The 17,798-nt window shown below is 44.2% G+C and overlaps 1 protein-coding gene across 1 annotated transcript; it reads left to right on the forward strand.

Annotated features, from left to right (window-relative positions):
* The first annotated feature begins 1,359 nt into the window (after positions 1 to 1,359).
* Positions 1,360 to 8,860, forward strand: LOC102462767 (perilipin-3-like). The gene is made up of 8 exons (XM_089769491.1): positions 1,360 to 1,374; positions 1,947 to 2,059; positions 2,324 to 2,519; positions 3,539 to 3,618; positions 6,047 to 6,299; positions 6,761 to 6,957; positions 7,274 to 7,396; positions 7,974 to 8,860. Exons 2-8 carry the CDS (start codon positions 1,964 to 1,966, stop codon positions 8,370 to 8,372), a joined length of 1,344 nt encoding a protein of 447 aa, XP_089625617.1. The 5' UTR covers positions 1,360 to 1,374; positions 1,947 to 1,963; the 3' UTR covers positions 8,373 to 8,860.
* The last annotated feature ends 8,938 nt before the right edge of the window (positions 8,861 to 17,798 follow it).

Raw genomic sequence — 17,798 nt, forward strand, 5'->3', positions numbered from 1 at the left:
GCTGGGTGGCAATTCAAGCTGGAGGGAGAACAATGAAGGGGTGACAGGAATAAACACTCTTTTCTTCCCTTTAATGGAACATGCCCCACTATTTTTCTGAAAGGGGGGAGCCTGAAAGAGCAGAAGGGAAAGCTGTTCCAGTTACCTACCCAACTCACGCTCCTCAACAAAATGCTTCACTAAGGCCGTGAGGGGAAACCTAGGCTAGTGAGTGGGCTGCATGAGTGGTCCTCTATCTCAGCAGGCCACAAGATTGTCATAACCAAGAGGATCTCCTGGGATAGAGTAGTTTTGCTAACTGCGCTTGCACACACAGAATTTTGTGGAGTGTGCCAATAGAACCATGGCAGCACTTTGATTGGATGCAGTGGGAACACAGGGCTCTCAGAATGTTGTGTGCAGTGAGCATGCACCTCAATTCACATGCCCTTGCTTTAAGTGAGTGTCATTTTTATAATACCAATAGGAAAAAAATACCTACAAAGACAGATACCAGCAGAATCTGAAAACTGTGTATGGGCAAGGTAAACAAAATGTCGGCCACACATAGCACCCCAATGGGCTGGCCATCCCTGATCTAAGGTATTTATATGAGCACCTCATACAGCTTCTATGAAGCATGAAATTCCTGTTATTCTCACTGTACAGAGGGGAACTGAGAGGCTAAGTGACTTGCCCAAGTTCACCCAGGAAGTCTCTGATAGAGCATAGACTTGAACCCACCTCAAATCCTAGCCTAATGCCCTAAACACTGGAGAAAACTCCCAATCTTTAGAGTGTCACTCTGTGCTAGAGTGTGCCAGTTTTTACTTTGAAATTATGGTCAACATGCAGAGGAATCAGACACAATACTCTCTGCAACCTCACTCCCAGAGATGATTTATATTTGGTTGGCTTTTGAGTTCAGATTTTTTTTAAAATAGATTTTTCTAAACAAAAGTAGAAGTTCTGCTTCAATATTTCCCCATTTTCTCTCTCTTTTCCCACTGGAAATGGCAATGAAAGTCAATGGCTTTTTAAGTCACGCAGATGCTTTTGAACATATTATCCATCCTAACTAGCAACTGTTTCAAGGCAGGCTGTGGAATCAAAGTGAGTTCAGCTGGGTGGCAGCTAACAACCCAAAGGGGTTAATTGGAATCACCTATGATGAAGCACTCACGCCCAAACTTTGCAGTCCCCAAGGGATTTGCATTCTCTTATTGGTCAGAGAAGTGGAAGCCTTTTTGTCACTGGCTCCCTGAACTGTCAGTCCCGAGTATTTTACCCCCCCTCCCATACAGTGACATCATCAGGTGTGTATAAAATCTTGCCAGATGCTAAGAGAAGTAAGGTTGTGCCTGGAGTACTGAGAACGATCAGTGGGATTTATTGGTAATATTTTTGGTTTTTTTAAATAATGTCAGCTTTTGTTTGTTTTTCTAGATCCTTGGTTAGGTTTTCTATGCTGCTGAGGAGTGGTTGACTGTGTGCTGTACTTCTAGTGTTTAGAAGTTGTCTGTAGGATCTGGGTTGGAAAGCTGAGTCTGGAGAGCTTAATGCTTGCTGACCTTAAGCCCCTTCTCTAGTGAGAAATAGACTTTTAAGAGTCTGATTCTTTACCATGCAACTAAGAGCTATCTACTAGTTTAGCTGTAATGACACTTCTTCCTGCCTTCAAAGGGCTTAGAAAAATAAATGTCTTTCAGTAGTCCTGTGGCATGAGACTGAGTTTTCCTGTTTCCTTTCTCCTTATTGATGGTAGAACTGAGACATTTACTTCTGTGAAGTGGTGAACATGTACTTTGCTTACTAAAGAGCAAGTATTCCTCTAAATATAGGGACCTTGTTAATATGTGGGTGGTGCTTCCATTTCTTATCACTCCTTGGAGCAGCACACTATTCCTGCTATCAGTTTCTTATGAACAGTTACCATTTGTAACTGAACCTTTTTTTTTTTCCCCCAGGAATATCTGGCTCTACCATGGCTACTAATGGAAAAGATCCCAGTATGGCCTCCCCAGACCATGGAGAGGAAGAACAACCGGTAGATACTTTACAAGCCTTGCTGGCTCAATATGTAAACATGAATGATGGCTGGTTATTGTCTAATAGCAGACGCTGCCCTACATGTTTGTGGTGTCTTTTTCTTCAGTTAAGCTTCTGGTCCAGTTTCATCACTGTCTGCTGCAGCTGTTAGACTGACAAGCTAGGAAACCTTTCACCCAATCTTTTGATTGGGGGCTAACCCATTCAAGAGTATAACCACTTGACAAGCAATGGTTCAGCCCCAGGACAGGCCACTGCTTCCCTGACTTCATTTTTCTCTCCCTTGCTTCACTAGAGTGTCCTGAAGAGGGTGGCCAGTCTCCCTGTGGTCAGCACTGCCTGTGACCTGGCTGCCACGGCCTACACCTCCACCAAGGAGAGCCATCCCTACGTGAAGTCTCTCTGTGACATGGCAGAGAAGGGAGTGACCTCCCTAACTGGTGTTGCAGCCAGCAGTGAACAGCCAGTTCCACCTGCACTTGAACCTCAGGGTGAGTAAAGTGTATATGCAGAGCTCTGTGTGTGCGCGTGAGACTCTACTTAGAGTAGAGTCTGAAGATTAGTGGGCCTGCAACCCTAGAGAGGCTGGCAGCAGTGGGGATGATGTGTAGGAATGACACAGCAGTCCATGGATATAAACAGCCATCTGCTAGAGGATAATAAAGGGGTTGGTTTACAATAACTATTGCTGCTGAACCTGGCTAGAGAAGGTGAGCACAGGAGTTAGAGATCAGGGCTCTGCTGTTCTCACTTCAAGAGCAACAGTGTGAAAGATCTAATTGCAAAGTAACACCTCAGTGCTCTGCAATAAGATGGTATAACTAGACTTATGAACAGAAATTGGTTTAATAACTGTATCCTTAATGCCTCTGGACCAACACCACTGCTGCTACTCTAACAGTTTTTAAAAAAACACTAACCTGCTTCTTGTTGGGCTATTGCTTGATGTGAACAGCAATGGCCACTCTTTGACTTCTCCATCATGAGGACAGTTTATTGACCTGGTTACCAAAGTGTGGTGGTGACCTCCTGGTGCCTGTCAGAAGGTTAGTTAAAGATCTGATCAAAAGGCTTCAAAGCTGTGAGACAGTGGAGTGAGACCCTTGCACTAGGGCCAGCCGCTACTCTATCCAGAACACAAACTTGAAGGAGGAGCCTGGAAACTAATGCCTAGAATATATGGGCAAGAATGAATGCTGCAGCAAGTATGGGGGGAGGGGGATGCTGAATCAAAATGTAACTAAATGACAGATGTATGGGAGTGAACACTGAAGTACTGTGGAAAAGAGGATTTCATGAAAGTCCCCTTTACCTATGTAAACATATCATGGGGGAGAGAATCACCTTGAACAGGGACAGAATGGAGAGGGAGGGGGAATAGTGTGAACACCTGGAACCAAAAACTGTTGCCTGAACACATTATGTATATGAGCCAACTGCTGTAAACAGTAAAATAGCAAGTTTGACAGACTCAGGAAACTAAATTAGTGTGTGTCTGTCTCTACAGTAGCAACAGGAACTCAGGTGACTTCTGAAGTACCTGACAAAGTGGAGGAGAATCTACCAACGCTTCAGCAGACAGCTGAGAAGGTAACTCACCCCACACAGACATGGCCAGGGTTTAGAGAAAGCAATTCATGGGCCTCTTCCTCTAGCAGAGGACTACTCAATGCTAAAAGTCCTCAAGAGAGGAGTGCTAGTGCCTAAACACCAGTCCACAGCTTGACTGCAAGGTGTAGGGGAAATGCCTTGATCTTAAATTTGGAAGAGTTCCTTTAAGACCTCCTGAAGGTTACCTTTTTATTAAAATCAGACAAATTGTCTAGTATTTTGTCTCCTCCATTAGAGTTTTGGCAGGTCCTGATCATGGCAGGATACCAGCTGCCAGCCCACCAGTGGCCCATGGGAAGAGGGGCTCAAGTGGCCATTGACAGGAGTGGCTGTGTAAGTGGTAGCTGGGCCAAGCTCTCCTCCTGCTGGTCCATCGGTGCAGCCCCTTTTGCATGCTTGCTCTCAGCTGGCTTGTTCAATTTCTAGCCAGTAGTGAGTGTGGGCAGCAAAAGCACCACAACTGAATGGCCCTTCATATGCTCCCTCTTTTTATTGTCCTCTCCCTGCTTTGCCTCTCTAGCCTCACTGCTCCCCCATGGGCCACTTGCCATTGCTAGTGCTCTTATGCATAGAAGACACTCTTTTCAGGGGGAATATGCAACATGCTATGTCTGAATACAATGGCAAATCAGTTAGCATAGGCACACACAGACACTGTCCCAATCAATGTTCTATTTACCAGTCGATGATGGATGGTGGAGCAGGGGCTATATTGGAGCATCAATCTGGACTAGTCTTGGCAAGACATTGCCCCAAAACTATGGCAAAACAGTTTTATAGCACTCTGCCTCTATTAGTATCAGTCTTATGTCATCATGCTGTTTATCTGGATGTTTGCGATCTCAGATTTGTTTCTCTTGCTCCTTATCTTTGTTTTGCCATGTTAAGCTGGTCTCCATGAATTATTTTGTCCCAGTTGGTAAATGCTTGCCTTTTCCCTCAGTGTCCTGGGCTGCCCATCTGCCCTCTTCTGGTATGCAGTAATCTCTGGTGCCTCTTGTTGGTTTTGGTCCTTCCCTAGCATCTGGTCCACTGGTGACCTTGCCACTTACCTCCCATACATTCCTTGCTCTTTTAATTTTGTTTGCTATTTTATTGTAATACATTCTCTTACTATGCCACTTTGAATCAGAACTAAAACCAACAACCATAAAAATCTGTGGTAGCTATTGTATTAGTAGTGTATGCAACAAAGACTCAATACATGAAGACTTAAATGCTTGGAATGGTGTATAATCACTAAAACTGGGATGTTCCTACTAGGCTTTGCAGAGAACCAGCCCTATAAGAGCACTCAGCTCACCAACAGCCAGGCAAGCTGGCTCCTTGCTCCCCACTGCCTCTGGCTAGGCAACACCATCAGAAACAAACACCCTCTTGGCCAAAGCACTGGCCAGGAGGAGCCAAGCCATGTGGTCTTCAAAGCCTCATTGCACTGGCATATATGAAAGTGTCTGTCAATCAGCTATTTCCAGTCTGTGCCCTAATTCTGCTGGCTCCAATGCAGCCCTCTGGGCATGGACACAGCATGCTCCACCTTGCTCCCCTCTCCCTGAGTCCTGCCCTGAGACATCTTTGTCATCCAGAGATGGCTCAGCTGAGAATACATCTGGGTGAGCTTGCTGAAGCCCCTACAATCAAGTTCCCTGGGCTCTGGAGCATAGTACCACCTTTAGGGCTTAACCCTTGTCAGCCTGCACTGTAGCTGGGGGACAAGAGGCACTGAGGTGATGTCTGAAGCATCCTGGAGGCTTGTGCAGGGAGGGACAAACTACTCTGTTGAAAAGCAGTTTCAAGCCACAGGGGAAAAGAATGAGCCTGGCCAGAACATGCTTCCCATTTCCTGTGGCTGAGGGAAGCTCCCATCCCTTGCCTCCTGCAGTGCTGAAAGGCAGATGCTGGTCATGTTCTGGAGTAAATGACAAACCTGTGCAGGCAGGCATGTGGCCCTGTGTGTGGGGGCACACCTATTGCCTCTGTGGCAGCAGGTACCATAGATGGGTTTTGTCTGGGGAGGGGGGGGCAATGACCATTCAGCAGAGAAGGTCTGGTCAATTGGTTCTCCACCTACCCTTTACCCCCCCAGCACACATGAACTTTAAAGTCTTGGATACAAGAACAACAATCCAACTGCACAGACCTTCCTTAGCAGTGACTTAGTCAACCTGATCTTCATTTGAACAATTGCACTGAAACTTTGTCACTGAACTCAAATGAGTAATTTTAACAGGTGTCCATAATCACATAGGGAAATATGATCACCTATGCAGTTCAACCCCACAGATTGTAAGTCTTCAAGGGAAGAATAGGTGGTGGTAATCCCTTATCCTGAATTCAATAGCTAGGGGTCACTGATTTAGTGCCCTGAATTCCTAGGAAGTAATTGTCTTCCTGGATCCTTTTCTAGACCATATCTGACACACAGGAGCTGGTATCATCCAGACTGACAGATGTCAAGGAGAGCATGATCAGAGCGGTGGACATGACCAAAGAGGCCATGCAGGATGGTATGAAGACCACCAGATCAGTGGTAGCAGAGGGCATGAGCACTGTTGCGGAATCGAGAATGGGCCAACTGGCCATAAGTGGGATGGAAGCCATGCTGGAGAAATCTGAAGCGCTCTTGGATCACTACCTCCCCATGACTGAGGATGAACTAGGTCAGAATACAGGAATGATGGGGCAGTTGTCTTTATGGCCAGAATAACCCTCCCTCTGGTCCAAACTTCTTTCTAGGCTTCTCCTGACTCTTACATTGAGCGATTAGATACAGCCTTATCCCACAGCATTGTTATCTTAACCTTTGTGCCTTCGCTTTGAGTTAGTGGGCAGGTACCCAATAAATATTAATTGAGCAAGTGGGAGTAGGACAATGCCAGATGGACCGATGGGCATGAAACTTCCTTCAACAAATAGTTTGTCCAAGCATGCAAAATTGAGGTGTCCATTAAGAAGGTGTAACTGACCCTAAATGCTGAAGCTACTTCTCTGGCACTGGATAGCACAAGTTTCCTAGGTCCTAAGAGGTGAGGTAGGATTGAGCAGAGGTTCTAGTATTACTTGTGCATCTTCACTCACCTCGCTAGAGGTTGGAGAACAACCTTCCCTTTCTTCCCTCTAGCGGAACTTGCGGAATCCATGGAAGGGGCTGAAGTGTCTGCGGCACAACCACAAGAGCGTCGCGGCTACTTTGTGCGTTTAGGTTCCCTGTCCACCAAACTCCGCCAGCGCGCCTACCGCTATTCCCTGGACAAGATGAGACGCACCAGCCACAGCATCAGTGAGGCGCTTTCCCAGCTTCAACAAACCATGGGACTGGTAAGACTCTGCTAGTTCCAAGCTGAACTCCTAGTCTCTGGCCCAGGTGCCTGGGGGAAAATATGGAAAGCAGCTGGTGGCTTTGACTCTTTCCCTCTGCATATGCTGCCCTTCAGGGCAGCAAACCCTTCCACTTTCTCCTGTGGTGATCAGGGTACAATGAGGCATGTCAGTCAAGTCTGCTATGTACTCTTGCTGCATTGAGCAGCCCCATCTATGGGGTGAAGGCATGCCCCAAGCAGTAGAGCTCGCCCAACAGATGTGCAAATGGAAAACATTGATGTAGGCAATAACCATGCTCTCTACCCATGTTTAGATTGACTACATCAAGCAAGGTGTGAAACTTCCAGATCTTCAGGAGAAGTTCCAGCACATGTGGCTGAACTGGAACAGGAGTCAGCCAGAAGGCAGTGAGATCACAGACTTGGCAACCCCAGAGGTAGATACATAGCCTGCTCATCTGGTTGGCCAATATTCTGCCTTGCAGGGCTGTTGAACAGCTATTGATCCAAAGAACTTAAGGGGATTTTTTTTTTTTAGAGGGTCAATTTTTAAATACTGTCTTTTTTCCTGAGCAGAATGGAAGTATTCTTCCTTGCTTACACATCTTTAATGTGCTCACATGAGCAACTCTGTGCCCATCAAGGAGTTCAGTTACTCTGCTCCTTAACCAAGCTTACAACAAACCTCAGCACAGCCTGCAGACCAAGCTCATGTGTCTTGCAACAAAACCACACTGGTCACTCACTTGACAAAGCTGAGTCAGAGGAGAGCTAGATGGCTTATTGCCTGTACTAGCAGCTTGACAATATAGCCTTCCTTAATCTAAGGGACCCATATTGCTCCTTGCCTTTCTCCTGAAAGAATGCATGTTTAAAGACCACTGGCTCTCCATTAGAGCTCCTTAACATGCTACAAGGTATTAATGGTAAACATCTAGCACTGCCTCCAGAGCTGCAAGTCTGGAATCTTTTATGTTGAACACTAACATGAGGTCTTTTGTCCATCCCCATCAGATGGAGTCTGAGACTCTGGCCATGTCCCGCAGCATTCTCCAGCAACTGCAGGATGCCTGCCAGGTGTTAGTATCCAGCATTCAAGGTCTCCCTGCCAACCTTCAGGACAAGGTGCGACAGGTGTCTCGCAACATGGGAGAGCTCCATGCTTCCTTCTCTACTGCCCGTTCCTTCCAGGATCTCTCCAGCAGCCTCCTGAAACAGAGCCAGGAGATGGTGACCAAGGCCCAGGAATATGTGGATGAGCTGATGACATACATGATGCAGAATACACCTCTGTCTTGGATTGTGGGACCCTTTGCCCCATCAGGTAAGGGCTCTGCAAATTCCCTGGAACAGCAAACCCAAGAAGCTGAGGCAAAGGAAGAGGAAGTGGCAACAGCATCCAAGTCTGATTAAGGAAGACCTGTGACCTGGAAACAAATTCACTTCAAGAAAGGAAGAATTCTTCATGTGCAGAGTTTCCTTTTGACTTCCTGTACACTAGCCTACTTCTACAGGACAGACATACATGGCACAGCTTCCTAGTACTAGCCCAGATCTCAGATGACTCTTAAACATGTCAGCTAAGACAGTGTTTTGATCTGAAGAAATAATTGTAATGCCAAATATTGATCAGAATAACTGTTAGGCTGCAGAGTTCTTAATCTGAAACCAGACCTAGGGTGATGTATAAATGGTAGGGGGTAATTACTTAACTCCAGATGCTATGTCTAATACCACTGGTCTTAAATAAAAATATCACTGCATTTGAACAAAATACTCTTGTGTTCTTTCTATTAGATGCATTCCATTTCTATCAGTGACATGAGCATCTGCATATTGTCCTGCAAAATATATACCCTTTGTCTCAGTAGCAGCCATTGTGAAGTTAGCCTATTGCACTAATGGCAGACTTCCAGTTAACTATAATGAACTAGTCAGGGGCTTGATACTAGATCTACGTTAGCTACTCAGGTTCATTAAACTCATAAAACTATTGTTATGGCCCATTACTTGTAGTGCAGCCTCTCTTCCCTACGGCTAGAGGCACACTTCTGCAGTAGCAGCTTCTGAGTAGACCTGGCTACAATTCCTACCCTCGCTCTAGCAGAGGCTTATTAGCTAGTCCTGCCCTGACTGCTCTGTCAGGGAATAAGGCAAGAGTCACAGCTGCCAATTTCACTACAGGGTTACCACTTGAAGGGGTTTTTGAGTTAGTGTCCCAGCATAAAGGTAGGATATTCTTGCTGGGCATGTGCTATAGTATGCTCACAATCATTTGGAATTGGTATCAAAGCTGCATTACACACTTGGCACTGAAACATTAGACACTCCATTTTTAGTCCTTCTTCTACACAGTGAGTAATCTCAATTTGATACTCCACATCAAAGCATGTAGTACAGCTTTTCTGTAGCCTCCATATTCTTTCTGATATGGACAAAAGACACAGTAAACCACCGTGTCACATGAGACAGTAAAATGTGATTTCAAATATGTGGTACTGGGTTTCCTGTTGGAGGATGATACTAGGCTTAATCTACCACATGGCCCTAGTGCTTACTTCTAGGGTCAGACATTCTCTGAAAGCAGCTAGGCAGTGTTCCCTTCAGCATTTCAGGGGCTACAGTCATGGATTTCATTGACTGAATGACACATGGGCCTTGCAGTGCTGAGCAGAGCAATGTTTAAATGCACCTTAAAGTATGCCTGTAAAGGCTGGAACTAAGTTCCAGCCAAGTCCCAGGGAAATGTGAGTGTGCTCTAGTGACAGGATCTGACTCATGAGCTAGGTAAGATCTAACTTTCCAGTTCTGTTTTCTCCTCCCTTCTCTGTTTTCCTACAGAGGGGAAACAGAGCTGGTTCTACAATACCCATGTCACATCCCTGAGCCCCCTCCTGCAACCCAAACTCCTTATCTCTGCCCCCCACTCCAATCTGCCCTTCTAGTTAGAGCCCACATGCTCCACAATCTACTGCCCCATTCTGGTAAGGGTGGGGGAGAGTAGGCAGCAGAGGGAGAAGGAATGGAGCTAGTGCAGTGCAGGGTTTTGGAGAAGTGGCTGGGGTGTTTGGATTTGTGCAATTAGTACATCAGCTGCTCAGTGGCATAGATGAGGTGCTGAGGGGGTAAAAGCAAGGTTACAGGGTGTTCAGGGGAGTAGCTAGAATGGGGCAGTGTGAAGGCCAGGAAGTGGTAGGGTAGGGGCTGGGTCTTGGCCGCAGATGGGGTCAAGCATCCCCCACCAACTTTGAAAAATGGTACCTCTCGTGCTGTAGATGTTCATAGCACAGCATTCCTAGCTGTCAGCTATGCCATTAAAGCTAGATTAGACCAGAGATTCTGCAAGGTTCAGAAAATCCTGATGTATGTAGTTAATAGCTTCATAACCATTAACCTGAGACAATTACCTCTTTTCCCTGACCCTAAGAACAAATAAGCATTACCAGTTCTTCCCCTATGTCCTCTGAAAAAAAGGAGGGGGAAATGATTTGAATAGAAAAGGTTGCTGAGTTGAGGTTGGATTTGTGTAACCAAATATATACTAGCTAATACTGACCTAAACTCACGGCAACTTCTTTACTATATTAGTTGATCAACTTGTAGCCTAGCTTCCTGTAGCTATACGAAGAGAAAAAGTTTGGCTTCAGCTAGCATGGTGTAGCTAAGTGTGAAATACACCCCGTTTCCCTGGTTAAGGCAAGCACTACAGAGTATTTCAGCCAAGATATTAGGAACCAAACCAGAAAGTCTCAAATGAAAACACCTCTTGTTCTAGAGAGGTCTAAAATAACATCTTTCAGTTTGCCCCAAATATTAGAGGAAAATTTTAGGCCTGGCATAAGAGAAATGTCATAGAGCTTTGTTTATTTCTGGTAAATGTAGAGCTGAAGCTTTGTGCAGCAAAGGAAAAAGTACAGAGCATGGGCCCTAGGCAATATGGTTCAAAACCTAATTATGGCAAGCCAGCATCTCTTGCTCATAAATTGCATTAACATTCTACTACAAATAATTAGTGCAACAATGTGTTGTTCTTAGGCTCATGATTCTTGTTTAAATAACCTGTACCAAGTGAGCTAGGAAATCACACAGCACTATGCCTTTTCTGTCTAGTCTTTGCCGGCAAGGAAACACAAGCTTCTCCTAATTAGCAGTAGTTGCTAGGTTCCTTGTCCAGCTCCGTGAGAAAATAGTGCTAGTCAAGAAATAGTTAATTAAAATGATGATAGTCTATCTTTGTCTTTGAGCTCTCCAAATTCTGTCTAACTCATTTCCCACCCCATGCTCCTGTTGAGTGCTGTCTTCTCACTGCTTTCCTGGCTTTTTGTTTTTTTGTTTCACTTCTAGAATAGTAGTAGTATGGTTGTATGTTTGTATAGACTAAGTAGGAGGTTGCTTATGTAGGGCAGATTTTGTGGTAACCACATGGTGAGAGTGGCTCTTGTGGCTGGTCAGTGTGTTTCACTTTTTTCTCCTCCTCTCTCCCCCCCCCCCCCCTTTCCACCTACCTTGGCCCTGTTAGCTTCCTTAAGAGAGAATATTTTATATAAAATATTTTAGATCTTCTAACTTGAAGTTATTGTACTCACCATTTACATTAGACACCACAGTTTCATCACCCTCACATTCCCCTAGTCTGTAATTAAAGGGGTTATGATGTTTGAGTTTTCATCTGAAATTGTCAGACATCTTCCTTTTTAATTTATATCTGTTTTCTGGGGTGTGCCTTATGATGTTTTTGGAAGGGTTGGTTCTAAATTAACTGTCTCTAGGAATGTTGCCTGAAATCTTTGTCTGAAGTGAAATGGGAAGGTTTAAAACTAACTCGGGTTATGTCTATTGCTAATGTGCTGCTTTTCTATTTTTCGGACTACTGCAGCTGTATTCAAACTTCCCTTGGGGTTGCCTTTGTCCCATAGCTGCACCAAACTGTGTGGTGTGAACATGGAATTCCCAGAGCAGAGTTCAGATGAAGATGGACGTTGCCGGTTTGACCAGCTTATGTACTGATCCTAACACTGCACTCTATCACGCTTCCCCTCTCCTCCCCTCCCCCACCTGTCTCTCAGTCTTTGAGTTGGTGGTGGTTGTTTCCTCTGTGTTTAACAAACACATTTGGAGATGATGTACTCCTTTTCTATTCTTTTGTCTTCTTTAGATCCTACTTGTAGTAGCTTCTTGGAAAGGTGGGTACAGTTGGGACTTGCTTTCTACAAAATTCTACGACCTGAGAAGCCTTCCAATCAGAAACGTTGTTGAAATTGATGTTTTTGTGGAATGTTTTGACTTTGACTGAATTTTATTGGCAATAGTTATTTCTTGATGAGGGGGCAATGTCAAATTTGATTGGAATGACCCTCAAGCTTTCCAAGTGGAAGCTTTCTAATTATTAAGGGGACCTGAAAAAAGAAATGGGGAGAGGGAATGGGCTTACGTCTCCTTCTTTTTTCTGCTTTATAGTATATGGAACTAATGTGAGGATTTCTGAACCTCTCCAAAAGAGGTGTTTGGCTGCTGTTTTGAAATATTAACCCTTCTCTCATTGAGGATGTAATTTTCATGCAGAGACTATAAACTGAACAACTGAGGGAAAAGACATGTTTAGTCCTACTGTGAACTTGTTTTTTAACACCTTTCTAAGTCTATCACATAATACACTTGTGGAAAAAAGATCATTATTTTAAAATATGTAATTCTTCTCATTCAAGGAGGATGTGGAAGTGCACCATGCCATTTTTCTAAGCACCTCTCTCCAACTCGGTATTCCACCAAATCGAGGGAAATTTAGCTCGATATATCTAACGTTAAAAACCTGTAGAACTTTGCTTCTGCTGCCTGCTCCCACCAGTGATGCTGCGGAGATATAGGTGATCAGAGTAATAAGTGTTTAAACCTTCTTTGGAAGCATGATAAAAAAGCGAAAAGGCACACCCAATTCTTAATAAATGCCTCTTGCAAGTCACATCAAAGTTGCAATACCAGTGCTCTTAACTTGGCTGCTAGTTCTTTATTGTTAAATAGATCTCTGCAGTGGCTACCTATGCTGTGGAGGTAGCTTGATTTATTCTGAGTCTTAGTTTACCAAGTTTTCTATTGTCAATATTCCTAATAGCCCCAAAGGGACAGATTTCCTGGAAACAGATGATTCAGTCTCCACATTGACCTCCCTTCTTCCAAGTCTGCGACATGATGTTTTCTCTTTGTAGGATGTATTCAGCAAGCACCTCAGTCAACTCTTAGTCTAGGCCACTCCTGAACCTGGGTTTCAGTGCTTCCAGCTCTGGAAAGTAGCACCACCGAAACATCTCTGCAGTCAGTGGTACACCACCCACTATGACTGCACTCGAACTTCTAGGTGAGTGAACCATGGGATGAACCTGGATTTCTGTACTTATCTGAGAAGTGGTGTGCAACTAGAATGTACTGCTTTCCATGTGGGAAACTGTCTGCTTTGTCACCTTAGGCAAGTCGCTACATATCTGCCTTGCTTCCCTCCCTGCCCTCCTATAAAAATGGGGGTAATGATATTTGAATCCTTTTGTAAATTAGCTTGAGTTCTACAGGTGAATAGTGCTGAGGATTGGATGTCCAGGGAGGGAGATCTGACACAGGCCAATATTTGAACATCTTGAGCATCTTTCTCCTGTCACTAAATGTATGGTGCAGCTAGTTTACAGAATGCTTTTCTGTACAGTATGGCAGTGCTTAGGCAGTCGATTGCATATAGATTGATCTGCCAGCTTTCTGGAAAAAGGTCATCAGTATTTGGCATTCACTGCCATAAGTGGCATTTTTGGTGTATGGGAACACTGGAAAAAACACTTGCATGCCAAAAGGAAACCAACTTTCTGCATTCAACATTCTGATGTTACTCAGCACCATCGTAGAACAAATACTTTTTTTTTAAACGCAAGAACCATCTGACATAGGACCCAAAAAATGTGAAAATCAATAGCTTTCTGTAAAGCCATTTTACAATTGCATCATGTTAGCCCAATAGATTATTAAAGAAAAATTGCCTATTTAGACCTTTCCTTATAACATTTAAGGGCCTGACTGAGTTCTGACAGAAGATAGGATTCTGCCATTGACTTCAGGAAGAGGAAGAAAAGATATGAAAAGTGAAGTGTGAGGTAACCAAATCTACTAAAACCTCAAAATTTCCATTTTGTGGGAAATTTTAACACTAGAAAACTTGCTTGGGTTTGTTCCTCTGATTAATTATGAAAACATTAAAAATAGAACCTTACAGTGAAAACTACAGTCTTTCTTTTTAAATTTACACCAACATTTTCCAGAACTTCAACTTACAATACACTTTTTGAAGCAATGTTCTTGATTTTTTAAAAAATCTCTCAACTCTTTTTTGTTTTTTCTGATTACTCTCCAATTCTTCGGCATCCTTCCTGAATTGTGGTCACCAGAACTGAACACAAAATTCCAGTTCCAGTCCTGCCAATGTTAACCCAAGGAAATAATCTTGCTTTTATTTGAGATTAGCCTGTTTATACATTCAAGAGTGGCATTAGCTGTTTTGGTCGCAATATCACACTAGGATATAATGTTCAGCTGATTATCCATTATGCTCCCCCAAGTCATGTTCACAGTTGATACTTACTAGAATCATTCTCTATCCTGGAAATAAGGCCTATGGCCTTTGTTCCTAAAGGATAACTTCACAGTTGGGTCTGTCAAAATGAATACTGTTTGCTTGCACCCATCTTACCAAGCAATCATCTTCATTATTTACACAGCTTCAGTCTTTAGCATCTGCAAACATTCACTGTAGTGACTTGGTGCTATGCTTGTAGGAATTTAGGGCACTAGAATACTGAGCATTTGCAATGCTCAATGATTAGGGGCCTATGCAAACCTAGGAGTTCCAGAACTGGGGAATCTAGTTGTTGGAACTGAAAGTTTTATTCTTTTTATATTTGTATTTTAGGTTTAGTAATGTAAGTCAAATCCTTTAGTTAAGTATATATCTCCTATATTTCCTTGTTCTAAAGTTTTAGTAAGTAAAGAGACAGGATCTCATATTGCGACTGTTAATGAGGACTATAAGAATGTTAAAGGCTGAGGCCTTAATTGCTTGATTTACAATGCCTCTTTCTTACCAATACAGATGTTGATGTGCCACATAGCCTTGAAAGTCCTTGTATCATCGCTTATGTGTGTGTGAAAGGGAATGAATGTGTCAAGATAAGGTGCAAAGTTATGGCTCAGAACCAGATGACCAACAAAGGAGAGTGAGCAAGCGTGGGTGAAGACTAAATGACCTGGTGGCAGAGAAGCCATCTATAATCACCCGTGTGTACCCATAATAAGGAGGGATTGGGGTATTGGCAGATTGATTGAGCCTTGAAGCAAGTGGGCACCTCCAAAAAGACGATTGATTACAGAATGAGCCATCGAGATGTTTGGGAACGATTGACATCAACAAGATAACATTGTGGTCACAGAATGACATAGCGGAATACATTGATTTCAACAGAGAAAAGGATTATAGAAACAGGGTCCTTTGCTATGGGACTTTAAGTTCATCTTGCCACTCCAGGAGCATTGGATTGATCGACCGACAGAGCCCAGCTCCCCCTCTGTGTTCAATCTAGCTGGCCATTAGATTGATACAGACTCTGGACTGGTAACTATAACATCGTCTGGCAGGACTGTGTGTGTGTATGTTTGTGTGAGTGATTGAAAAGCAAATGCAACTGCTGTATTCTCAATAAATGTGGTGTACTGCCTTTTCCCCCTATAAAAGATCTCGTGTGCTTCGTTTAGGCAGATAACATAGTGAGTCACGAGACCTTCACTTTTTAAGGGAGAGTGGTTGGGGTAAGGGAACAAAGAGGAGGAGGATGGGGTCTCAGGCTATGTCTACATTGTAGCATTTTGTCGGCAGAGGAAATGCAAATGAAGAGCTCATTAGCATTTCTCGTGCTGTCATTTGCATAGTCTCTTCTGATCCGTTTTGTGGAAGAGGTTTTCTCAGAAAAAAACAGTGTAGACGGGGTCATTCTGTGCCCAAACCTCCCCCCTCCCCCCTTTCACACAAGATCCTGTATACCTCCTTTTTTGAGGGATAAGGGATCTTGCGCAAAAGGTTTTTTTGGGCAAAATGGCCTCATCTTCGCTGCGGTTTTTTTTCCACAAAAACCTCTTCCACAAAACTGATCGGAAAAGACTATGCACATGACAGTGTGAAAAATGCTAATGAGCAAATGCTACAATGTAGAAGTAGCCTCAGGGAGGAGAGGAGTGACAGTGCAACTCAAGGGGAAGAGGAAGCATGGAGGGCAGGACCACACTACAGGTGCTGGTGGCCACCCCACTTTTAGGTTTCATAAACATGAGTGGTGAAAACTTCCCTAAATTAAGCATCTAGGCTCCCTATTCCCTGAAGGGGAAAAAGATGGAAAAACCTTAGAATTCAGTTCATAGGAGCCAGTGCATTAGATGGGAAGCCACCTAAGTTAGACTCAAAAGAGATACCGATAACAGGATTATGTCGTAAGCCACATCTCTTGAATAGAGATAAATGCCTGTCTCTGGTAGTGATCCACAACCTGAGAATCTCTGTCCTGGAATCTGGTGGCTTAGAAAGCTGCATTATTTCTAGGTTGAGTGACTGAAGCCAAGAGACTGGATCTTGTATACAGGCAGTCCCCGGGTTACATGGATCCGACTTACATCAGATCCCTACTTACAAACGGGGTGAGGCAACCCCGGACTAGCTGCTTCCCCCCAGCAGACCAGGGATACACGAAGCTAGCACCCCCCCCCCCCCCAGCAGACCAGGGAGACGCGAAGCTAGCGCTCCCCCCCCCTCCCCAGCAGACCAGGGAGACGCGGAGCGGCTTTTCTCAGCAGACACTTCAGCTTGAGAATATAGGACTGAGGGAAGTGAGATGTGGGAGAATAAAACTGAGCTCTGGAGAAATGTTTGGCTAGAGTTTCCCCTACAATATGTACCAGTTCCGACTTACATACAAATTCAACTTAAGAACAAACCTACAGTCCCTATCTTGTATGTAACCCGGGGACTGCCTGTATTTTACCTGTCCTACACACCAGGGCATAGCTTCATTCATTCTCTGCTTCCTGTACACGCCATGAGTAAGAATTCATGCACAGTGGAACAGCTTCAACTTCTCATGCTGGCTGTATGTGGCATTGCCGAGGACTAATTATTTGCCTTAATTTGCTGAAATTTCTCAACATCTTATTTTCCCCCTCCCCCTGTACAGTCATTAAAACTTCTACCATTCTTCTTATCACAAGTACACTAACACCGTATGACCTGAGAACAGATGCGAAAGTGGGCTGGCGTAGCACTTTAGTAAGAAATGACACCTGGACTGTATTGCATGTGGCCAATCTTTTCTCCCCTCTATTGCTGGCCCTGATGATGGGATCTGGCAGTGCAGCTGTGGCAGTGACATTAAAGGTCTTTCAAATTGTAGCTAGTGGCAATCCCGGGGCTTCTGGTCACCAGCCATAAAACACACCAGTAAGTCCCACCATCTAATTTCACCCCTGCATGAGTGCCTGCCTTACTCATCTCTATATAGACAGGGTGACCATACTTCCCTATGCTAAATATAGAGCAGTTGGTAAAATGACTCCTATTCAAGAGGGTTCAAGGGCAATGAGTCGGAACTCGGACGTGCAGATGTTCAAATCAATATCAAGATGCCTGAAGTGCTGTCGAAGGAATACTGTGTAGCTGGATTTATTTTTATCTTTAAGGTTTTAGGGTTCACAGGCAGAGAGGACACACTCTCTCTCTCTCACGTGGGAAAGGGATGGGTGATGACCAACTGATGTTCCGCTCTCTCT

The sequence above is a fragment of the Pelodiscus sinensis genome, chromosome 1 (assembly GCF_052426305.1).
Source record: "Pelodiscus sinensis isolate ZL-2025 chromosome 1, ASM5242630v1, whole genome shotgun sequence".
In the NCBI taxonomy this organism is placed as follows: Eukaryota; Metazoa; Chordata; order Testudines; family Trionychidae; genus Pelodiscus; species Pelodiscus sinensis.